Raw genomic sequence first — 26,809 nt, 5'->3', positions numbered from 1 at the left:
TAGCACAGAACTGACTTTTTATCAGTATCAGGAAAATGCCTGAGCTTAATATTCCATTACTAAGAATAATTAATTAAAGGAGGAAGCTACTAGATTGCCTGATTCCTTCAACTCATGAAAATTTAAGAGGTAAATTCATCCTCACTGGGGACCTCCCATGTGACTTCCGCATTCTATTACTCCCTCCCAATTAGTTTTCTGACAGGGTCCCCAAGGAATCTTTTACATTCAACCTCCACTACTTGCCCAGGTGTATTAATTAATAGTTATGACTGCTTAAAATTAGCATTACCACCAATTGAAAATAAAATAAAATTTTAAGTTATCTAAAAATAGAGTTCACTGACTGGGAATTACTAAATTAATTGTGGTATATAATGAGAAAGGAATATTATTGTCTCATATGAAAAAAAGAAGAAAAAGAATTTGGAGAAGTTTGAGGTCACATATGAACTGATTCAAAGTGAAAAAAATGGAACCATGAAAAGAGTATATAGAAGGACTCTGCTCAGTCCTTTCAGTAATGTCCAATACAACGTGAAACATTTGGAGTTTCTTGACTAAGATACTGGAGTGGTACTGGTGTGGTTTGCCATTTTCTTTCCAGCTCATTTTACAGATGAAGAAACTGAGGCAAATAGAGGTAAACTTTTTGGCTAGAACTAAGGCAAACAGAAGTAAGTTTTTTGGCAAGGATAGTACATTTAATGAGTGTCTGAGAGTTATTATTATTATTATTTTTTAACTCAGGAAGTTGTCTTCTTAACTCTAAGCCCAACACTTTAGTGTCATCCACCACTTAGTGGTCTGATACTTTATGACTAAAATAATAACCGTAACTACCACCACCAAACAAAACAGAACACCCCCCCCCAAAAAAAAAAAAAAAAAAAAAAAAAAAACCTCTGAATTTGTAATTATCTTGACCAAACTTGTTCCTGAACAAGATATGAGAAAATAAACTGGCATCTTTTTTTGTTTGTTTGTTTTCCCAGAAGGGGATTACTTTGCTTATGGAACATTTTATATAATTATGCTGCTATATTTTTCATTTTTTTTCTTTCTGGATTTTGTTAAAAGTAAAGGGATTCTAAATAGCTAAATATTTGGAAATGAAAGCAAGGGAAATGCAGAAGTTAATAAAACAACTAAAATTTAGTAACAATTTTTAAAACTTCTGAAAAATCAAAATGAAAACAAAATAATCCCCAAAACATAGCACAAGTTAATCAGAAAATAATATCAAATTATACCGCATATCTAAGTTCATCAATCCATGTATTGCATAAAATGCAGTAATCTGTAATAATTATGAAAATGTAAATCTGTTTATATGTAACAGAGAACTGAAATCCAAGATGAGTGAAGAGATGATATAAAAGAACCTATATATTTGAGTCGCCATCTAGAATGCTGGAAAAAATTGACTGATTCAATTTTGGAAAGATCATGAAGAATTTGAGGCTATTGTAGAATTACAACCTAGATTAATTTACTTCTTTCCTGGAAAAATTCTATCTGTAAGTCTTTAGAAAGAATAGAAAGAATCACTGAGGATCACATAGAATTATCAAAACTGGTCAGATTTGACTGACTTCATTTTAAAAATACTTTTTATAAAAAGTACTTATAGTGATACATGAATAAAATACTTTAAATGTTTTAGACCAGATGGTCTTAACCTTGTCTATGTTAGGGATGCCTCTGGTGGTCCAGTGAAATGCTCAGACCTTTTATCAGATTGAGGTTTGTAAAATGATAAAAGAAAATACATATTATCACAAAAGACAACAATTAAAATTCTTATCAGAATATTTCTAAGCAAACTCATATATTCCAACTTAAGAATATCAGATTTAGACATATAGACATTTAGCTACATATGTCAAAATCTTGGCATAACTTTTGAAAAAAATCTGTTGGATAAGATGGAGTTATACTAGCCGGATGTGGATACATTTAGAAGAATTTTTAAATTGTTGAATGAATGGGCCCAATAAATAATCATAAATGGCTCAATGCTAATTAGGAAAAATCTAGTTGGGTGCCTGAGAGCATTAAGAGCTCTTCTATTTTTTTTTTTTGTTGTTGTTGTTTTGTTTTTTAATCAGTGACTTTAATAAAGGCATATAAGGTTTGTTCGTTTTTTTTAATTTGCTTACAGGTGTTGTAATATAGCTAAAATGATAGATAATTGTATTACCATCCAAAAACTTTTCAGTAAATCTAGAGTTACAAAATTAAATTTAATAGTGAATAATGATAAATTCCTACATTTAGGTCCAAAGCATCAGATTCACAAATATAGCATGAGGGAAGCATGCCTAGAAACTGCTTTAGTTTTTAAATATATATATATGTATATATATATATATGTATATATATATATATATACATATATATAAAGCTCTTGAGTGTTTGAATATACTGAAAATTCAGCATGAGTCATAGAACAATATGGCAACCTTAAAAGCTATTTTAAGAATCAGTCAAACTGACATATATCTTTTATTTATTCTAGCCTTTCTCATCTTCTTATTTTTATTTCTATACCTGGATCACCTTTCACCTCTCACCACTGCTTTCAAAATTCAATCTGTTGACTCATTAATCTTTCTTCAAAGGCCAACACAGATATTACTTTCTATATTAATTATATCCTGATTCCTCTGTTAGAAATTTGTTTTCTTCCTCAGATCTTTCATAGACATGTATACTTATGTCATACTCCTATTAAATTTAGCTATACCTGTATATATATATATATATGTATATATATATATATATATGTATATACATATATATATACATACATATATATTCATGGATTATTATATAACTTTTGCTAAGGTGTATGTTCCATGAGATCAAAAATCATATTTTAATTATTTTTGAACTTCTTTTTATATTTAATCTGGTTCTTTGCATATATCTAAATGTCTAAAGAAGTTATTTCTTTAGTGTTTTACCCCCTTCAAAAATCCACATCCTAACTTGTCCAAGCATTAGTAGTCATCTTTCAAAGAGATTATTGATGAAATATTACTCAAATGATGGCCAATTTTAGGAATGGACTTTTCCAATGTCATTTAACTGCCCCTGGGGAACAGACTTGAAAAACTTCAAAAAAAAACTTGGAGTATCCTTACATTATCAAAAAAAAAATCACAGATTTTAAATTTAAGATTTTAAGATCTAATCTAACACATAAATAAAAGGAATGCCCAGGACAACACACTCAGGAAGTAATATGTATTAGATGCATGCAAATCTAATAAGCATATAAAAATTGTTGAATGGACTAATTGGATGAGTAAAAAACTAGTTCTACTAGACTAAAACTTTTTTTTTCAATTAGATATGTATTTTCTCTCAATTTCCCTTCCTCCACAAAAGAAAAAAAGAGAAAAACAAAATTCTTGTAGTAAATATACATATTTAAGCAAAACAATTTCTTATATTGGCCATATGCAAAAATATTACATCTCATTCTGCTTATTTAGTCCATCATCACTCTGTTGGGAAGTAGGTAGCATTCTTCATCATTAGTCACTTTGTATCTTTGGCAATGACTGCATTGAACACAGTTCTTAAATCTTTCAAAGATGATTTTGTAAAGTTATTATAATATAAATTATTCTTTTACTTCTGCTCACTTTATCTGCATCAGTTGATTTGAGTAATTCCAGTTTTCTCTGACATAATTTGAATCTGGGTTTTATAGATTCCAAACCTAATTCTTTTCCCCTCTCACCAAATTGGCTCTTGTGTGTATGCATCCTTGAGTAAGTGTGTGTTTCTTATTTCATGTTGTTATTAGACACAAGTGTACTTCATTGGGCTTCAAATAATCATTACAAATGTTAGTTTACAAATAATTTGTAGTAATATTAGAATGTTGATTAAATTCAAATAAGAAAAGAGATTAAGTGTGAGATTTAGATTCTTGAGGGATAGAAACATGACAAAATAATCTGAATTCATTGAGAATGAGAAGAAATACATTGCTTTGTGGAATACAGAGGAATAATATGCTCTGGTTTTATATATACATATATATACACATATATATATGCATATATATATATATATATATATACAATTGCAATTTTTCTAGGATCACACACTATTAAAAGTAAAGATTGCATGTATACAATTAGTTTGATGTAGAACCTAATATAACTCTATGGCGCTCATTCAGTTTATCTTGTTTTCCAACATACCTGCTAAAATTAACCTCTTTTTTTTCTACTGGAAAGACTATTTGCACCTATAGTCAGGGAGTCAGTCAGTCAACAAATATTCATTAAATACTTACTAAGACATGCATTTTGCTAAATTCTTGGAACAAAAAGCAAAAGAAAATACATTCCCTGCTTTCAAGAGGCTCACAGTCTAATATGAGACAATGTGCCAAGGACTGTATACAAATAACATGTATATGTTTATATAGGTGTTTGGAGTGTGTGTGTGTGTAGGCTAGAGGTTTCAGAAAGACACCAGAATGGCTAGGTGTTTAAACATTTGTATATCAGATCCTTATCAGACTTACAGACATATTGAAATGAAAAATTATTTCTTTCCCTGTGTATGTCTATAACACACATATATGTATGTATATGTAATGATTAGTATAGTTTATAAATCAGGTAGACTATAGAGAAGATCATATTTTGAGATTTAAGATGGTCAGCAGGTAATATTAACTGACTGTTTGGAAATTTCCTCTTATAGAAGCTTTCTATTAAGGCTCACTAAGATAAATTGTACTCCCTGAAGAAGTCAATGTCTTCATTAGCCCTTTGAATAGCAATTTTGGTCTTTGATTCCAAAGAAGTCCAAATTAGTGTTATACCTGCTGAAATTTTCAAGAATGGAAGGAACTGCTGAGGCATCTGTGTGTACTTTTCTTCAGCATATGGAGTGGCAACATGATAAGTTCCCTTTCCACACATCCACTAAAAATAAAATAGATGGTGTAGAGAAATTACATTTATTTAAGCATTTCTTCAGTTTTGCTTCATTTTGACTTTTAGACTAAAGTTAACTTTATCAAATTACAATAAAAAGGAGATGTTTTATTCTTCAAAAAATAAATTCATATTTTAGTGCAATATTTACCCATTCTAACACCATGAAGAAAGTTAATTTAAATTAAGAAAAAATTAAACTACACATGAACAATGAAGGATAATGACATTTCAGTTTGTTAAGTTGTAAGGGAATATATAAGAAAGGCAGCTATGTGGCATAGTGAATATAATTCTAGACCTGACAATAGGAAAACTCCTTTTCTTCATTTCAAATCTGGCCTCATATACTTTTTAGCTGTGTTACCATGGACAAGTAACATTGCTCTGTTTGCCTCAACTTCTTTATCTGTAAAATAAGCTGAAGAAAGAAATGACAAATTCTTATAGTATCTTTGCCAAGGCAACTCCTAGTAGAGTTATCAGGCAGGATTGAAAAAAATGACTAACCAACATGGGGAGTAATAGGAAGCAAAAAGAGTATTGACCTGCATTCATTTTTATTAAGTTTCAATTATCACTTTGGCTTTCACAGAATTTCCCACATCTTTTGGCTTTTTTTTTTTTTTTTTGAGGCTGGGGTTAAGTGACTTGCCCAGGGTCACACAGCCAGGAAGTGTTAAGTATCTGAGACTAGATTTGAACTCCAGTCCTCCTGAATTCAACGCTGGTGCTCTATCCACTACGCCACCTAGCTACCCCAATCTTTTGGATTTCTCTAAGATGCTGACTACCAATCTAGTTCTTACACTACTCCATAGGACTTTTTACATGGACAATTACAAGAACCATCTTTGTTAACTTATGTATTACTCACTTTTGAAATTTCTTTTTTCAACCAAAGTGATATTGTTGCTATTACTCACACCAGCATTCTATGTCCTATTTCTGTGACTTTGTAAGGTTAGAATTCTTAACTATTTTCTGGATGAAATTAAGTACCTTTAACATAGGCCTTTTCTGATTCCCTTCTTCACCAAAAACTAGCCCTTCCCCTGCATCATTTTGCTTATTTTTTTCACCTGGAGTTTGATCTTATTATACAATTTGAATATGCTATTAATATAGGTATACATGTTGTTTGCTGCAATAAAATGTAAGCTCCTTGAGGGTAAAGGACTGTTGCTTTCATATCCTTTTTGGAACCTGACACTGTGTTTAAAAATGAATATAGATTGCTAGTTTTAAAAACACTACTAAATTTTGAAGACAAAACTTTCAAGTAGCTTACATTACAATAGGTGGGAAGGACAGGCAGATAATTACAGCAAATTAGCCATTTGCTGATTGATTATGTACAAAGGTCAAAGAAATATGTTATGTAATGTTTGAGAAAAAGGAAAGATCATGTTAAGATTATTTGATCTTCCACTGACCTAGTAGAAACAACTCTCTAAGATTGGAAAAGGTAGATAGGTTCCTCATCTGCATTAGTAAAAGGAACAATTAAATAGATATTTTTAAGGAAAATGTTTTTCAATTGTACAGGTAAAATTCCAATTTAATAAATTCTGTGACAATATAAATAAGATGCTTTCATTAGGGGAAATACACACACACACACACACACATATATAATCTGTGTATGCATTATGTATTCCAGGTTGGTTTTACGTATATATATATATATATATATATATATATATATATATATATATGTATATATATATGTGTGTGTGTGTGTATATATATATATATATACACACACACACATATATATACATATATATGCCTTTGTATGTATGTATTTATGTTTTAATTGATAAAATTCAGAAACTAAGAAAAAAATTAAATGTTATTTTTAATAGGTAATTTGTGGTAAAGGTCTTTCAGTGAATGGGATGAACCTCCGTACTTTGAAGGAAGAAGGATACAAAGCCGTTTTTATTGGAATAGGTAAGTGAACTTTATTATATTTCCTTTAATATTGATTATAACATTGCTGTTCCTTATTTTGGTAAATACTGGCAAAAATTCTTTTTTAAAGTAATTCTTTTGCTTTTGAATTTGAGATAGTTCTATTGTATGTATCTTCTATATTTTTAAGAACAATTGTATCAACAGTAGAACAGAATAGAAATTAATTGAATTTCTGTATTGTAATAGCTATAGTGTTGCATTGTTACTAAGAAATTCTAGAAAGACAGTATTTATTTTCAAAGTATATAAGTTCTTATATTCACCTTTTTTTGGATATAGTTTCCATCAATTACATTTCTTCTTTGATTGATAAATTGAGTCTTATTAGTACCAATACGTCAATATAAAAATGTTTGGGAATAACTTTCTTAGTAAAAAGTCACGCCAATAGGTAAAATACCGACCTAACTATACTAGAAAAACAAAGTGGATGAAAAATAACAGCATATTTCTTTAGGAGCAACATGTGTAATTGGTCCTTTAATCCATGTATTGGATAGCTAGATGGGCACATTGTTCAGAAATGAAAAAATGAAACTAGATCACATTTGAGAAATAGAACATCAGTTTGAATGACAGCAAACTGTTTGGTGTAGCAAAAATCTGTCTCTTAAAATCCAGGATTTTTCATTCACATTATAGTGTCACAAACAATGAACAATCTATCCTATTTCAGGAAAATTAAAAATATAGATAGTTCAAATATGAAAAGCAATATATGTTAGCTAAAACACATAATCAAAATGACTTTCTTACAAAATACTCATTGACCAAAGTAAGACTAAAAAATGAGGTGGGTCAAATCAGTAAACTTTCATTAAGTGTTTACTATGTTCTAGGGGTAGCTTGGTGGCACAGTGAATAAATAATAAAGCACCTGGCCTGCAGCTAGGAATATCTGAATTCAAATCTGGCCTTACTAGCTGTATGACACTAAGTAAGTCACTTAATCCTGTTTGCTTCAGATTCCTCCTCTGTACAATGAGCTAGAAAAGAAAACAGCAAACCACTCCAGGAAAAATCCCCAAGAAGGGTCACTAACAGTCAGACATAACTGTCCCATGCCCTGTGCCACAAAGCTATAAAAAAGATAAATGAATAAAAGTAGGCCTTCCATTGCCTATGACAAATACTCTATTCAGGATATATGGGGGGAAATGTATCCATGTTATACAGAATAAGAAAACTTAGACTAGTTAAATAGCTAATATAATAAAGTGCTATCTATTTATCTCCCTCCCTCCCTCCCTTCTTTCTTTCCTTCCTTCCTTCCTTCCTCCCTCCCTCCCTTCTTTCTTTCCTTCCTTCCTTCCTTCCTTCCTTCCTTCCTTCCTTCCTTCCTTCCTTCCTTCCTTCCTTCCTTCCTTCCTTGCTTCCTTCCTTCCTTCCCTTCCTTCCTTCCTTCCTTCCCTTCCTTCCTTCCTTCCTTTCCTTCCTTCCTTCCTTCCTTCCTTCCTTCCTTCCTTCCTTCCTTCCTTCCTTCCTTCCTCCCTTCCTTCCTCCCTTCCTTCCTTCCTTCCTCCCTCCCTCCCTTCCTTCCTTCTTTCCTTCCTTTCCAATGAGACGACTTTTTGACAGAGCTCTTTGATGTGCTATGCCAAGCTGACTACATGCATGCACATTTTCATTTGTGTTAATTTGTGTCTCTGGGGAAAATATCATGTGTAAGATTCTACCTCAAGTAGCTGTAAGAATTCCTAAGGAATGATAACTCTATCACAATCCTTCATTTAGAGTTTTATATTTAATACTTCCTAAATCTTTCCTTTATCTTTGATGTATTTCTAGATTGAGAATCTGTAACACATTGACAGTCAGTGGTTGTGAGATCTTTATGTAGTATTTTACATCTTTTACTCTCAGTCTACCAAATTTCTATTTCCTTATAGATTATATGTGTCTTTTATGACTAAATGGAATTTTATAAAGAAAAAATAATTAACTGTATAGCAGTTATAGCACCCGATACACATTTCAATGGTAGGTTTCTTGACTACTATATTTTCCCCTAAATTACCAAATTAATTCCAAGTAGAAAAGTCAATGAAAATATACTTTAAAGTCAGAGGAACAAGAGAGGAAGTCCAAGAAATAGACAAATCAATCATGATATTTGGTTGCTATTAATGATTTTAAAAATCTATATTTCCTATCAGTGACATAGTAACTTTCATGAGCAGATACTACATACTACTAAGTCTGTTTACAAAGAGTGTCTATATCAAATACATATGAGCTAAAGAGCCAGTGGGACGGGATGCAATGCCCCCCGTGCAATATCATCTGCAAGCAGATGAAAGCAAGGAATTGAAGAAGGAAAAAAGTTCCTAACTTTTAAAGTCAATGGTGATAAGCCTGAAAAGATAGTTCACTAAAGTACCTGAATACAGTAAGAAGCTGTCATATTTGAGTTGTTTTTTTGTTCATTTCATTAGAGTGTCTCATACAAGCTATTTGACAATGGTTCACAATCCAATGGTCCCCATTTGACTCCTCACTGAGGTGTGAATATCACAGTTATAACGCATAGTCATTTCCATTTATGATCCTAGTTATCTTCATGCTGTGAGGTGAATCTTTTGACATTTCATTGTGGGGATGTGAAAAGCATTGTTACATATGCTTTTTTCCTTTATTTTGTAGGAAATATATATGATTGTCAGATGTAATAAGCTCAAATTTGTGAGAGTCGGGCAAAATGTTTTACTATATGTGTGTATATATATTATGTATATACACACACACATATCTCTTTGAGATTCTTTGTGACTAATTTGGCAGATTTTAAATACTAATTACTATATCTGCTTATTTCTTAACTATCATCAAATGTATGGTATCTATTGGATATCATAAACATAGGTGCAAAACACTGGCATTTTTGTCTCCTTTGAGCTTTCGTTTATTTTGGAGAAGTATGTTTTCAAATAAATCTACTAATAATTATCATTAAGCAACGGAAGGCAACTTGGAATAGCAGATAGAGGGCTGGCTTCAGAGTCAGATGGACCTTGATTCCATTCTTGCTTCAGATGTATCACAATGGACAAGTCACTTACTCTTCCAGAACTTCAGGAAAAACTCTACAATTAAAAATTATGAGATATCTGAGATCTACATCACTGGAAATAGTTTCCAAAATGTCATTTTCCTACATCAATGAATCTATTTGTATATTTAATATATCTATAATTATATAGATATAGGTACTATAAATATATCCCTGTATTTGTATGTATATATGTATATGTATTTACATACATATAAACATATATGTAGTTACATATATACACACATTCATATGCATTAAACACATACACACATACACATTACATGCATATACACATATACATTAAAGGTATATATTATGCCTCTAATATATATATATATATATATATATATATACATATACATTTATACACATATGTGTGCATATGAATACATATCCATACCACACACCACACACACACCTATATACACTAACACAGATGGACTAAATTGTGATTTCCTGACATAGGGTATTCCTGAATGAGGTTCACATTTTTTCAGCAACTTACTCCCTTAGAGATGATGGATCACTGGGCTAAGTTGACTTGCCAAACTTTATATAGCTTTTATGTTTCAGGAAAAAACAAAACAAACAAAAAAAAAACTTTTAAAGCATATATCCCTAACTCTTAGACTATCTTGCTTTACTATCTACAGTATCACAACTAAGTAAAACTAATTTACATAGAGGAGCTATGTCATCTTCAAAAGGCTGTATAAAAAGTGATGAGGAAGGTGAGAGCACTGGAAAGTGTCCCGTTAGAAGGATCAGGTGAAATAATTGAGATTATTTAGAAATCAAAAGAACAAATTAAAAAAAAACAAACAAAAAAAAAAAAACAACTAAGGTATAATGTGATGCTTCCCTTTTGCTGTTTGAAGGATTATTTTATGTCATTTGAAGTAATGATAATAATATTGTTTATATAGCACTTTAAAGTTTGCAAAGCACTTTGCAAATACGTTCTGTCCTTATAACAACCGTTGGTGGTAAATGCCGTTATTGAACTTAGGTTACAGATGAGAAAATTGAAACAGACACTGAGTGAATAACTTAGCCAGGGCCACATATTTAAGATCTGAGACAGGATTTGAACTCACTTTTCCTGAGTCCAGGTACATTATTCTATCTGCTTCATCACTTGGCCTTTTGTTTTGATTAGAGGAAGAAAGCATTAATAGGAGCTGCAGTTGGAAATAACAAACAAGCAGATTTAGATTAGATATAAAAATAAAATTCTACCATTTAGTCTTTTCTGAAAATATAAGGCTTTATAAGGTAATGTGTCCTCCATCACTGGACATCTTTGATTTGGACCTAAAACTACTCTTTATGGAAGTTGTATAGAGTATTCTTTCACAAAGGCCATCTTGAATTAACTGACATTTGAGGTTGCTTCCAACTCAGATTTTGAGAAGTTATTGAAATTATAACAATGAGGACTGCCAAAATACTGATCCTATAGGCAGTGTGTCCATTTTTACTCTAGAATGCATTCCAAATTAACATTGAAACATGAGACACAAGCCAAAAAAAAAAATGCAATTAAAAAAAACCAAAAAACAAAAAACAAAATTTTTTGACTCTACTATGGAATTTCTGCAACTAAATTCAGCAAGAGATGGATACACAAAGAAAAGTGAATAACATCGCATGGCAAAAACTAATCTACAGACAACTTAGGAGTTAAAAGCCTTTTGCAGTTACATTCCAACTTGGGAAATGGATCAACCATGGTTAAGCCCGACAAGTGAGATGTTGACATTTGAGGCCAGATGGCCCACACTGAGATGTCCCACTTCACAGTCTTAAAAAGTTGGCAGCCCTAGTCTGAGGATGTGTGGAGTCATCCACATATGCCAGCCTCCCTTTCCTCAATGTGTTACATTAGTGGCTTTCACTGTCAGAAAAGGATAATCTCTGTGTGAGGATTTCCGAATGTTAAAAGAACTGAATAATGGAGAATCACAAGAAAAAAGAAAAAAGTCCATTGAGACACTGTGGTATTAAATTTACTCCAATATGGCCTTTAACTATGTCTCTTGTGCCTTCTGGAAGTCAGAATTCTTCTCTGCAAAAGTTTTACTCTTAATTATCTTCTTAATTATCAATTTCTAAATTGTATATCAAGTAGTTTCTGTTTATCCATGAAAAAAATGCAATAATATTCTCTGCTTATCATCTTTCCTTCTAGCCTCTGATTTTAAATATGAAGTTTTAAAATTAGTATCCTCAATCTTTAACAAAAAGTTTGCTTTTAAATAAATAAATAAAAATATTTAAATAAATAAATATAATAGTAAACAAAGTCTGTATTTTGGAGTTTTTAACCAATTTTATTTAAAAAAAACTTTGTTTTTAATGAGTTTATTTCAAAAACTTTAGAGAAGAAACCCATAAATACACCTTTTTTAAGGTACATTGAAATATAATTTAACCATTTAACTGTCTGAAATATGAATTTAGAAATATTCATAGGCTTTGTCTCTAAACTGGAAATACATTGCATTTACTTTGTAGCTATTTTATAAACATTGATAGATTTGTGAATGTTATCTTCTTTTATTGAATGTAAATTCCTAGAAGAAAGGGGCTTATCTTCAAGGCCTTCCAGAGGGCCTGGCACAATAATTATTTTTTTTTTAAAGTTATAGATTATTTGTCATGTACAAAATACTTGCTAAATTCTGAGGTCATCAATGGAAAAGCAAGAAAGCCATTTCTCTAAAGAGGATCCATTGTAATAATGGGAGAAAAACACATATAGACAATTTTAATGAGTCATGTGAAAAGGTCTGCTGGTTCTTGGGGATAGAATGGAAATGCAGATGACAATGCATTTCCATTAATAAAAGTTTCTGAGGTTGAATTATTTTTGATGATGTCAAGATCTTTGGTGGTGGGAATTCTTGTTTTTTATTTTCTGTAACTATGGATTCTGAGGAAGGGACTGAGGGATGGGGAAGTTTCATGACCTATAGAGAATGTTACTAAGTTGAATTCTCACAAGGGTTGTTCCATTTTCCCTATTCCCCTAGATTATAGAGACAATCTCACTGGTTTGGAGCAGTTGTTTTTCCTAGTACCTAGTACTATTTATATTATTTTTCCCATCAGTGGAACTTAGTTGTTGGTTGGTGTTGGTGGTTGGTGCTCCTCTCAATGTTGGCTATAATTGTCAGGGGTTAAAATTAATTAAGAGTACTCTGGGTAAAAATTTAAAACGGGACAGAATTTTTGAGAAGATGTGTTTATATGTACTGATGAAACAATAACCAACTTACGTGATTAAAACCACATAAAGAAGGTAAAGATAAAGACAAGATCTGATCAAATGGACAAAATAAAAGAATAATCACTGGTGGTTCTATGTTATTTTCTAAGAATAAGAAAGTGGTAATTCTACTGTATTTTGTTCTGGTCAATGTTCACGATGAGTATCATGTTCAGTTCTTGGTGGCACATTTTAAGATAGACATGAATAAACTAGCATATGTTGATGAGCAGGTGGGATGGTAAAGGAATAAAAATCATTTGAAGGAATAGAGATGTTTATTTTTGGAAAAAAAAAAAGGAAGACTCATTGGGAGTTGTGGAAGTTAGAGGATATATCCTCAAATATTTAAATATCTGTCATACAGAAGAAAAATGAAACCAGTTTTATTTGACCCCCGAGAGCAGCACTTTTAGAATACTGTTTAAATGATACAGGCTTAGGTTTTATGAGTGAAATACTATAACAAATTTTTAATAATTCATATTACAGAAACTTGGAAGCAAGGGATCCCTTTTCTTTGAAGGTCTTCAAGAAAAAAAGATGCATAACCATTTCTTATTTATGTGACTGATAGGATTCTTTTGGACACAGATTTGATTAGATGACTTTTGAAATTCCTTAAATTTTGATTATGTTCTTAAAAGCAATACAGTTAATAGTTCATATTAAATTTTAAAAGAGTTGAAAGATTCCTTTAGCTCCCTCTGTATGTTGAGTATCAATTTCTCATACTCAGTTCTCAATGCCCACCCTCCAGCATTCTCTTCTCTTCTCTGCCCCCCAAAAAGTTTTCACCACTGAAGTTTTAATTGTAATGGCTATTCTACTTATTGTCTTGATTTTGAGGCATTTCTCTTCCTCCCCTTTCTTTCTTATATTCTTTTTTGTTCTTACCCTTTCACTTTTAATGTAGCATAATTTGTCTACCTTGGAGCCAGGAACAGAGAAGCTTTTTTGGATTCACATTGCCCAAACTGAAATTCACATTCTATTCTGGCATTTAATTTATAGATAAGATAGGATAAGAAAAAGTGAGAGGAGGAGAAGAAAAGTTCCTAGATCTCTTCTTTATTCAACAACTGATTGTCTTCTAGTAGCTAGAGTCATTAACTCTAACTGCATTTGATAAGAGACTTAGGAAATTACTGGCCTAGTCAAAATGTTTTCTGTCAACTACTGCTTATAGATGCCAGTTACTGTTTTATGAAATGAGGTTGTCATTTTAGGCTGGAGGGGATTATTACTAAGCACATTAGCTGAGCCTAATGGTGGGGGTGGTGGGGGAGTAGGTAATAGAAATCTTGCATGTCCAAAATAGACTGCTATGGGTAGGAAAAGAAATCTTCCTGTAGTCCCTAATTTCTGACCCCTTGTGTTATATAACCTTGATAAAACATAATTAGAAGCCACCTTGATATTGACTAGACCTAGCTATAATAGAGAGTATTGTGAGTGAGTTTGGGGACACCCTAATCCAACATTAAAGAGTAATTAAGCATTTATGAATTCATGATTAAACTAAGTGTGTCACAACTTGATAAATTAGGAGAGAAAAATTTTGATTTCCTTAATCATGAAATCACTGAATCTCCAATTTAAAGGTGATATAATTCAAGCAAGGCTTTCACTAGAATTACTTCTATAATGTGCTCAGAGTCTGAGCATTCAAACTTTAAAATCAGATTTTTAAGGGAGAACAAAATATCCACTTTCTTAGGCAGCTGATTACAGTTGTTTTTTTTTTTTGTTTGTTTTTTTTTAATGGCTCCATTTGTCATTCAATAAGAAATTGTTAAGTGCTTACCCTGCCCAGACACTAATCTTAAGTACCAAGATACCAAGAAAGGGTTAAAAATTATGCTCATTTACAAAGAACTCACATTTTTACTTGGGGAGACGACTTGCTTAATTTGTGTATATTAGTATAGATGAAATCGTCTTCTTGTGAAGACACTATAAATGTAGAGGACCAAAAAAAGCCCTCCTGAAGAAGGTGGGACTTGATCTAAATCTTGAAGGAGGCAAGTAAGGAAGTAATGCAGAGAATCTGCACTTCAAACTTGGCTGATAGTTTAAGAAAAGGCTCTGAGTAAGCAGATGTGTTGACATATAAGGAATAGGAAGGAAAATAGCATTGTTGATCATAGAAAGGGGAAGTAGAATATTAAAAAAAAAACTTGAAATGTATGAAGAACTCAACTTGTGAACTTTTAAAAAATTTTAATAATAGATTTTTATTTTCAAAATACAAAGAAAATTACCTTGTAAAATCTTGTGATTCATTTTTCTCCCTCCTTTTCCCTCACCCTGTCCCTTAGATAGCAAGTAATTCAATATAAGTTTAAAATGTGCAGTGCTTCTAAATATATTTCCTCATTTATCATGTTATACAAGAAAAATCAGATAATAAAGGGAAAACATAAGAAAGAAAGAAAAAAAAGCAAACAACAACAAAAAAGGTGAAAATACTATGTTGTGATCTACATTCAGTCCCCATGCTCCTCTTTCTGGATGCAAATGGCTCTCTCTATCACAAGTCTATTGAAACTGGACTGAATTGCCTCATTGTTGAACAGAGCCAAGTCAATCAATTGATCATCACATAATCTTGTTGCTATGTACAATGGTTCTACTCACTTCACTTAGCATCAGTCATGTGTAAGTCTCTCAAGGTCTTTCTGAAATCATCCTGCTGTTTCTTATAGAACAATAATATTTCATTATATTCATGTACTTACTCAGCTATTCCCCAACTGACGGGCATCCACTCAGTTGTCAGTTCCCTGCCACTATAAAAAGGGCTGCTAAAACATTTTTGCACATGTGGGTCCTTTTCCATTTTTAATAATCTCTTTGGAATACAGACCCAGTAGAGACAGACTCTGCTGCATCAAAGGTTATGCACAATTTGATAGTCCTTTGGGCATAGTTCCAAATTGCTCCCCAGAATGGTTGGATCAGTTTGAGAATGGCTTTAAAATGCAAAGAATTTTTTTTTTTTTAATCTTGGCAATTTTAAGGAGACATAAGTATTTAATGAGTGAAAGGATAGGGCTATTAAGGCTATGGTAGAGAGAGACCTGAAGCAGGGAGAAAACCCAAAAGGATTGGTGTCAGAAGACAGGGCAGTTAGGTGACACAGTGAATTGAGCACTGGGCTTGGAATTAGGAAGACATCTTTATAAGTTCAAATCTAGCCTCAGACACTTACTAGTTCTGTGACTTTTTTTGCCTCAATTCTTCATCTATAAAAGGGGCAGCAGAGAAATGGTGAACTATTCTAGTATCTTTTTCAAGAAACCCCAAAATGGGATCAAGAAGAGTTGGAGACAATTGAAATGATTAGGCAACAACATTAATAACCATGAATGACAAGAGCCTATGCTAGGGTGGATGGCAAGTAGTGTGAAAGATGTTGTAGATGTGGGATATGTGTAAGGAATGTTGAGAATGATACTGAGACTTTGAGATTGGGTGACTAAAAGGAGGAAAATTTAAATAAATTTAAAATAAAATTTTTAAAAAAGATACCCTTTATAAAGATATACCTTTATATTTTTATGCCTTCATTGCTCAGAAAACAATTTCATGAATTATAATTTATTTTCCAGTGTGGTCTTTAAATTTATCTAGATTTTCCTTTCACCTCATTCCTTACAGGCCTAGATTCTTAGTCTGTCAGTTTACTAACACTTGCTAGAGTTTATATTGTCTTCAAAAACCTAGTATCCTCTCTGCCATAATGAAGTTAAGAGCAGAATTTAAGTGAGTTTATTGTTTTATACAAAGATGCAGATGGGAAATTGTATGGTAGTATGAACAAAGAACATCATGTAATTCATGGAATAAAGTAGAATTTATATTAATTTGGCATGTTCCCATCAATTCACAAAAATAGAAGTAGAAGCATGATTTGCTTGTCCTTTTTCATTTATCTCTTTGTTAATTTATTTATTCATTTATTTCCACAATCTCACACACTAACTTGACAAATATCACTAGATAAAATGAGATGATATTCTTATATTTTTGATAACTAAATATTCATACTTTCCTGCTCCTTTAGGTGAATACTCGATGAAATACTATTGTTACTTTTTAGTATTTTTTTAAGTTCTGTTTAATTCTTCAAGACTTCATGGGAGTTTTCTTGACAAAGACACTGGAAAGGTTTGGTCACTGGATGTCCTCTTGACTCCAGATATGATACTCTGTACATGGTGCCTCCTACCCAAGATAGGGAATGCTGATGAACTTTATGGTCCTTGTATCCCTCTACCTCCAAAATCATGTAGCTGTGTCATTTCTAATGATGCTTTTAAAGAGTTGTGCTTTATGGATGAATATAGTTGTAAACGGTATACAATTCTTTTATAAAAAAAAATCTATTTTAAACTACATTCATAGTTTAAATGTAGTTAAACTTCCAACATTCATATCCCAATCAATACTTCCTTTTCTCCCTCCAGTCTCTACTTTTATCTGCTTGAAAGACCTTTGGCACAGTCATACTGTTCTAGTCTCCCCAGAGGCACTATCATCAATGCAAATTTAAATAAGTGAACAAATGCAGTTCATCAGGGGGAATCATGAATTTGTCCATTTGTACATTTCTAGTTGTTAATACTCAGAGGTTACAGCAGTATTAACAATGGACCTGAGAAACATTTTACTGAAATATGTTTTCCTTTCAGTTGCCTAAGAATGAACAAATTATTTAACTATCTTAGCCAAATTGTCCCTGGGAAAATAAGGGAAAAAAGAGAAAACAATTTAATTTCTTTGGAAGTTTTAATATTGATTTACTATCTTATCTCCCAAAAGTAAGTAATCTCCATGTCTGTTATTATTTTCTGATTAACTATGCAGTGCCACCTGGTGTGCAGATGGAAAGAATATTACACATCATAGGCTCTGTTCACACCCACCCACACACACACACAAACCTATGTGGCAAAAAGTTAACAGATGTTCATTTTGCTTGTGTTATAGAGAGAAACTGTGCATCCAACTTTTAATTCATAAACCAGAATTAGATGATAACATATATGTGTGTGTGTGTGTGTGTGTGTGTGTGTGTGTGTGTGTGTGTGAGTTCTTTAGACTAAGGCTAGCACATAGACATTTAGAGAGGAAATATATTTTGGGGGGAAATTGCTTCCTTGTGTCTTTGAGTTGTTTTAACATGTGCCCCCTAGCTCCCTGTCAGCAAAGATGACACAGTAGATTTTGTGTGTTAAGTCCTCATGTTTCACTTACATATTTCACAGAACTAAGTATATAATGGGATTTCCATAAAGGCTTATTGAATTCAAATTGACTCAAATCTATTAATGGAGTTCCTACTATGTATAAGTCTCTGAATTAAATATAAAACTGTCACAAGTATGGAGGCACTTTGGTGCCATAGACAGTGAAAGGGAATTGGAGTTAGGAGAAACAAGATAGGAATTCTTGCTCTGAATTACCAGATCCTGTGGATGTCTAATTATTCATCTATAAAATGAGGATGGTTGTACCTATTAAGTCCATTAGGCTTGGGAGGAAAGTAGTTGGTGAACTTTAAAGTGCTGTCACAGAAGTGTGACCACTTATCTATTTGTGAATACCAACTTTACCTCTGTCATTATTTTCTAAAATAATAGCACATAGTCCTAGAGAACTGTTCTGTTTGCATTTCTCATAATTTTGTGGTGCAGGAAAAAGAATCTAGGATTTCAATTTATCGAAAAGCTTTAAATCCTTTCTCTGGTTCTTACCAGCTCTGCGAACTTTGATAAGTAAGTTATACTTTTAAACCTCAATTTTACCAATAAATGAGAGAGTTATTTGAGAATATCCAAGTTTGGGTAAGGTTAATAGTGGAACAATCAGTCTAGTGGGACAATGAGACACATGACTCTAATATACAATAATATACTGAGTGTTATACACACATATATACAAGTGTCTACATATATTTACATACACAGAGTGTGTACTATATACTTAAGAGACAGGAAGAGAACTCATCCCAGGCATAGGGGTTAGAGTATATAAGAACATGAAGTAGAAAAGTACAGGGACTTATTAATGAAACAGAGAAGGGCTGAGTTTGTCAAGAGTGTAGAGTACATAGAGCTTTATTAACCAAGGCTAGAAAGCTAGTGTGCTACAAGATTGTGGAGGCCTTTGAATGTCAAGTAAAGGAATTTCAAACTTACTCAGTAGGTAACAGGGAAATGGTGAAGATTTGGGACAGATGATTGACAAGAATAGATTTATGCAATTAGACTGTCATCATGATGAAGGTTGCATTGGGGAGGATAGAGAGTGAAGATGGGAAAATTTGTTGGGAAGCTTTTGCATTAGCCCAAGTAGGTGGTAATTAGGGCCTATACCAGGGTGATAACAGTCAGAATATAAAGGAGAGAACAGTGAAAGATGGCTCAGAGGTAGAATTGACAGGGCTTGATAAATAATTGAATATGAGAAGGAAAGGAGAGGGAAAAAACCCACAGATAAAACCAAGGTTTCAAATATGAAAAACTAGTTGAATGGTGGCACTTTCAGAAACATGAACTGAGAAGGAGAAGCATGTTTAGGAGGAGGAGATGAATAATAAATTTAGGATTAGAACATGTTTCATTTGAGGAACTGATGAAGAGTCCCAGTAAATATGTTTTCAATAGTTTAAGATGATAGTCTAGACCTGGAAAAAGAAAGCTGTTATGTTAGTGATTTAAAAAAAATTATAATAGCTTTTTTATTTTTCAAAATACATGCAAAGATAATTTTCAACATTAACCCTTGTAAAACCTTGTATTCCAAAAATTTTCTCTCTCTCTTCCCATAGTCACCCCTCTCCTAGATAGCAAGCAATTCAATATAGGTTAAACATCTGTAATTCTTCTAAATATATTTCTACATTTATTATGCTGTGCAAGAAAAATGAGATCAATGGGAAAAAAGGAAAAAAAGGAAAAAAAAACAAGAAAAAAAAGCAACAACATAAAAGGTGAAAATACCATGTTGTGATCCACAATCACTTTCAATAGCCCTCTCTCTGGATACAGAGGACTCTTTCCATCACAAGTCTATTGGAATTGCCTTGAATCATCTCATTGTTGAAAAGAGTTAAATTCATCATAATTGATTTATCACATAATCTTGTTGTTGCTGTGTACCATGTTATCTTGGTTCTACTCACTTCACTTAGCATCAGTTCATATAAGTTTTTATAGGCTTTTCTGAAATCATCCTGCTCATCATTTATTATAGAACAATAATATTCCATTATATTCGTATACCATAACTTATTTAGTCATTTCCCCAACTGATGGGCATTTTTCAGTTTTCAGTTTTTTGCCACTACAAAAAGGGCTATAACAAACATTTTTTTCACATGCGGGTTTTTTTTCCCCTTTTTATAATCTCTTTGGGATACAGTCCCAGTAGAAACACGAAATGATATGCACAGTTTGGTAGTCCTTTGGTCATAGTTCCATGTTGCTCTCCAGAATGGTTGAATTGGTTTACAACTCCACTAATAATATATTAATGTCCCAGATGTCTCACATCCCCTCCAACATTCATCATTGTCTTTTTCTGTCATCTTAGCCAATCTGAGAGGTGTGTAGTGGTATATCAGAGTTATCTTAATTCTTAATTTGCATTTCTCTAATCAATAATGATTTAGAGTGTTTTTTTTTTCAATATGGCTAGAAATGGCTTTAATTTTTTCCTCTGAAAATTATTTGTTTTTATCTTTTGACCATATATCAGTTGGGGAGTGGTTTGTACTTTTTATAAATTTGAGTCAATTCAATTAAATTTTAGAAATGAGGCTTTGATCAGAAATCCTATATGCAAAATTGTTTCCAGCTTTCTGCTTCCCTTCTAATCTTGCCTACATTGGTTTTGTATGTACAAAAACTTTTAAATTTGATATCATCAAAATTATCCACTTTGAATTTTTTTATTTTTATTTTTTATTAAAGCTTTTTATTTACAAAACATATGCATGGGTAATTTTTCCAACACTGACCCTTGCAAAAGCTTTTGTTCCAAATGTTCCCCTCCTTTTCTCTACCCCCTCCCCTAGCTGATAGTCTAATATATGTTAAATATGTTAAAATACATCTTAAATCCAATAGCTGTGTACATATTAATAGTTATTTTGCTGCACAAGAAAAATCAGAACAAGAAGAAAGAAAAAGAAAAACTGAGAAAGAAAACAAAATGTAAGCAAATAACAACAGAAAGAGTGAGAATGCTATGTTGTGTTCCACATTCTGTTCCCACAGTTCTCTGGGTATAAATGGCTCTCTTCATCACTGAACAGGTGGAACTAGTTTGAATCATTTATACCCAGAGAACCGTGGGAACTGAATGTTGAAGAGAGCCACGTCTAGAATTGATTGTCATATAGTCTTCTTATTGCAGTGTATTCCACTTTGCATTTTATAATGATACAACAGTATTTCTTAGCAAGTATCAAATGGTTTTGATAATCATTGCTTTATTATCTAGGTTTAGTTCTGGTACACCTAGACCTTGGTGATGGGTTTTTTTTTGGGTTCTCTATATCAAATTATTAGTTGAAACCATTACAATAAAAATACTTGAATAGATAGAAAATATAAAAGGAAAAGAGAAAAAGAAAAAAAGACTTAAGGAACACTTACACTATGTAGGGGAAAATTAGAATAAATCAGGGAAGCAATTTACAAGGAGCAAAATAATGAGGACTAAGTATTAAATATAAACCTATACTTCTATGGCACAAATTAGGCATGGACCCACATTTAACACCACATATAAAGATAAGATCAAAATGGGTCCAAGATTTAGACATAAAGAACGAAATCATAAATAAATTAGAGAAACATATGATAATTTACCTCAGATTTGTGGAGGAGGAAGGAATTCATGTCCAAAGGAGAACTAGAGATCATTATTGATCACAAAATAGAAAATTTTGATTACAGCAAATTAAAAAGTTTCTGCACAAACAAAACTAATGCAAACAAGATTAGAAGGGAAGTAACAAATTGGGAAAACATTTTTACAGTTAAAGGTTCTGATAAAGGCCTCATCTCCAAAATATACAGAGATTTGACTTTAATTTATAAGAAATCAAGCCATTCTTCAATTGATAAACGGTCAAAGGATATGAACAGACAATTTTCAGATGATGAAGTTAAAACTATTTCCACTCATATGAAAGAGTGTTCCAAATCACTATTGATCAGAGAAATGCAAATTAAGACAACTCTGAGATACCACTACACACCTGTCAGATTGGCTAAGATGACAGGAACAAATAATGATGAATGTTGGAGGGGCTGTGGGAAAACTGGGACACTGATGCATTGTTGGTGGAGTTGTGAAAGAATACAGCCATTCTGGAGAGCAATTTGGAACTATGCCCAAAAAGTTATCAAACTGTGCATACCGTTTGACCCAGCAGTGCTACTCCTGGGCTTATATCCCAAGAAAGTACTAAAGAAGGGAAAGGGACCTGTATGTGCCAAAATGTTTGTGGCAGCCCTTTTCATAGTGGCTAGAAGCTGGAAGATGAATGGATGTCCATCAATTGGAGAATGGTTGGGTAAATTATGGTATATGAATGTTATGGAATATTATTGTTCTATAAGAAATGACCAACAGGAGGAATACAGAGAGGCTTGGAGAGACTTACATCAACTGATGCTGAGTGAAACGAGCAGAACTAGGGGATCATTATACACTTCAACAATGATACTGTATGAGGATGTATTCTGATGGAAGTGGATATCTTCAACATAGGGAAGAGCTAATCCAATTCCAATTGATCAATGATGGAGAGAATCAGCTACATCCAGAAAAGGAACACTGGGAAATGAGTGTAAACTGTGAGCATTATTATTTTTTTTCTTCCCAGATTATTTTTACCTTCCGAATACAATTCTTCCTTTGCAACAATAACAACAAAATTCGGTTCTGCACATGTATAGTACCTAGGATATACTATAAGATATTTAATATGTATGGGAATGCCTGCCATCTAGGGGAGGGAGTGGAGGGAAATAGGGGGGGAATTTGGAACAGAAGAGAGGACAAGGGACAATGTTCTAAAAAAAAAATACCTATGCATATGTACGGTCAAAAAATGTTATAATTATAAAAATTAATAAAAAAACCCTATACTTTCTTTAATGAATCAATAACTTAAAGCATACTTCCTTTTCATAGTAAAACTATATTTGACACTATGGTAATAAAGGATTAAGCAGACTTTCTGACCACAAAAGTTCAGACACAATTATTCAGACACACAGATAATCATTTGAGTCAGGAATGAATCTTGGCAAATAACCTTGGAAGTGGCAGTAAAGAGAACAATTGGGCTAGAGTGACCTTACTGATTTTGAAAATACTGGTTGGATTTCAGGGGAAAGATACAAGATGGCAGACTAGACATCCCTCAGCTGAGCTCTCCCAAACCCTCCCCAAACTCTGAAAATAATGCTTTAAATTAAATACTGGAGTGTCAAGCCAAACAAAAGTTTAGGGTGAGGAAACCTTCTTGCCTCAGCAACTTAGGAGGTTGTAAAGAGATATGTGATAAATGAATAAAAAAGGAGTAGTGAAGCTAAGTAACAGCAAGAGAAGCATTAGCTAATTTCTCAAGCTTTCAAGGCAGAGACAGTAAGAAAACCTAATAATTGGTCTCACAGAGATTACAGGGGCACTGAATGCAATACCAGACTGTTTGACAATTACATTGTCTATACCCACTTCTGATTAATGTATGATTCAAGAGTAGAGAACAGAACTTTTAGACTAGAAGGAACAGGCATTCTGAGGGATGACTATTTGGCAACTGCATTGTCTAAACTCAGTTCTGAGTCATAGTTCAAAATCAGAGAGGAGTAGAAGGCCTCAAAGGCAGTATTGCTTTAGTCCAAGGGATCAGGGTCCCTTCCAAGGGATCAGGTCAGGGGAAGTGACCACACCTCTTTCCAAAACTTGCCACCCATGGAAGCTTTAAAAACTTCAAAACAAATAGAAATAATTCTTAAAGCAGTACTGGGAAAGGAAAAAAAAAAAAAAGCACTTGAAGCTTAAGATAGTACTCTCTACTGCACTGGAAATAGAGAATAATTTTAATGTAAAGTTCAAAATCAAAAAATGGCGATAGAAAATGAGAAAATATTAAAAAATAATCTGACCATAAAAAGCTGTCAAGAGAGGATCAAGACATAAATTCACAAGGAGACAATAAAAGCTACAAGCTACAAGCAAAGCCACAAAGAAAAAATATTAATTGCGTAATAGCCAACAAATTCTTGGGATACTTAAAATGATTTTTCCAAAGAAATAAGAGTTATAGAAAAAAAAAAACTAGGTAAGGAAAAGAAAGCAGAGGAAGAAAACATGAGGGAAAAGTAGAAATACTTGGATTGCCACCTCAATGAGATCCTTTTTGGAAAACATATAGGAACACCATTGCCAAATTTTGAAATGCCCAGGTCAAAGAGAAATTTTTGCAAGAAACAAGAAAAAAAATTCAAATATGCTGGAGCTACAATTAGAATTATATAGGATGTAGCAGCCACAATAAAAGACTGCAGGTCCTAGGATCAGATTTGCAACAATCAAAAAAACTACGCAGATGTATTAATCCTGACTTTAAGTAAAGCAAAACAAAAATAGATCCAATTTAAAGCCAAAAGCAGAGCAATTACAACTTTCTAAGAAGAATAACAAAAAAATGCAAAATAATTTTAGTACTGAATATATATGTACTAAGTTACATAATATCCAAATTTCAAAGGAAACTTTTAATTAATTACAAGATTAAAATTTTACAGGAAGAAAGCATAGAATAAAAACTAAACAGAATAATAGCAAGGAGACAGCACACCAAAATTTATGTACTTTTGGAGCCAAGTAAATCAGTGAAAGAGAAAACGAATAGATCAATGAATTGGAATTGTAGCTAAAAATAGGGAAATTTATTTTTTTTAATTCCCAAGTAAACACCAAATATAAATATTGAATTCAAAGGAGAGATTAACAAAATTTAAAGATTAAAAAAGTATCTACTTAATAAATAAAACTAGGAGTTTTACGGGAGGAGAGGTAAATCATTGGTAAATTTTATTTTCAAAAAAAGAAAAAAAAAACAGATGAAGTATCAAAAATGAAAAAAAAAATGAATGTATCACTTATGAAAGTGAAATTTAAGAAATTATTATGAGTTATTTTGCCCAATTATATACCAGTAAAACTGGCAATCTAACTGCAATGGAGGTATGTTCTTTTGTTACATAACTAATTTGCAAATATCTTTAATATAACTATGTATAGCCAATCATTTGCCTTTTCAACCATGTGGAGGCATGCAAAGGAGGAAGATAATTGAAATAAAATTTTATTTTAACAAATGTGCCTAAATTTTATATGTAACTTGGAAATATTTAATGAAATAAAAAATTGAAATACTGTTTAAATTTGTGGCCAAAATCTGATGGAAACCTATATATGCGAATTTAAATTTAATGTAATAAGCTTTTGAACAGGAAAATCAAAATCAGAATATGGCCTCAGATATCACTAGGAGGCAGATGCAGCAATCTAGGTAAGCCCTTGTGTCTGCACTAGAGGAATTTTGGATAATAGAAAGAAAAGCATGAATACCACAAACCTTGTAAAGGAAAATTTGCTACAACTCAGATAGTGATTTATCATTAAAAGATCAAATGGAAGAACATCATAGAATAATAATCTAGATATTTCCTGAATCTCTTCTCCCCAGTCTTCTCCAACAGGCACTTATTCCTACCAAGATTTGGGGCAATGATTGCTCTTCTAGAATTACATTTATCTATTCCCTTAATTATTGTTAGTATAGAATTTTTTTAATATTAAAGCTTAGTTCCTGATCATTATCTATTAATAGGGAAGGAATACACCCAAGCTTTATATTTACAGTTTTCTTCAATTCCCCCAATTGTCAGTTTCACTATGACCATACATAGCAAATAGCCAATAAAGCCATTCTTCTAACTTGATAGGAAATCAGCTATAATATGCATATTAGAATATATATATATACATATATATATCAGATAAGAGAGAGACAAAGAGAGCATAAACTCCAGAAATGATGTGACTCACATAATATCAGAGAGGTCCATTAATCATTTGGTCATTTGATGGCAAATAAGGGAATTAAACCCAAATTTCTTTATTCTCAAGACATTATTATATTTATTATATCGTAAGACTAGAGTGATAAAACAACTTTCCCATACCTCTGCCCCAAATATTTCAATGGTTCCTTAACTGCTTAGCTTCTAATATAAAATTTATTTAACTTATATACAAGGTCTTTCACAATATGATTCTAATGTATGTTTTCAATCCTATTTCATATTATTACTATTTTCATACTATATTTTGACAGTTATTTTCCCAGTTATCACCAGATCTTTTTTTATATTACTTCCCCTGTCTGTAATGGGCTTCTCCAATATCTAAAATGGGTACAAATCTTTTAAACCC

General features: G+C 32.3%; 1 protein-coding gene across 1 annotated transcript in view; it reads left to right on the top strand.

The window, feature by feature from the left end:
* Window positions 1-26,809, top strand: part of DPYD (dihydropyrimidine dehydrogenase) — a 956,758-nt gene that overhangs the window by 313,365 nt on the left and 616,584 nt on the right. Inside the window, exon 8 of the mRNA XM_074262758.1 lies at window positions 6,839-6,926. Coding sequence (XP_074118859.1) covers window positions 6,839-6,926 — 88 coding nt within the window. The remainder of the gene's footprint in view (window positions 1-6,838; window positions 6,927-26,809) is intronic.

Source organism: Sminthopsis crassicaudata, chromosome 4, assembly GCF_048593235.1.
Source record: "Sminthopsis crassicaudata isolate SCR6 chromosome 4, ASM4859323v1, whole genome shotgun sequence".
Lineage (NCBI taxonomy): Eukaryota > Metazoa > Chordata > Mammalia > Dasyuromorphia > Dasyuridae > Sminthopsis > Sminthopsis crassicaudata.
This window is presented reverse-complemented; position numbering and strand designations above follow the sequence as displayed.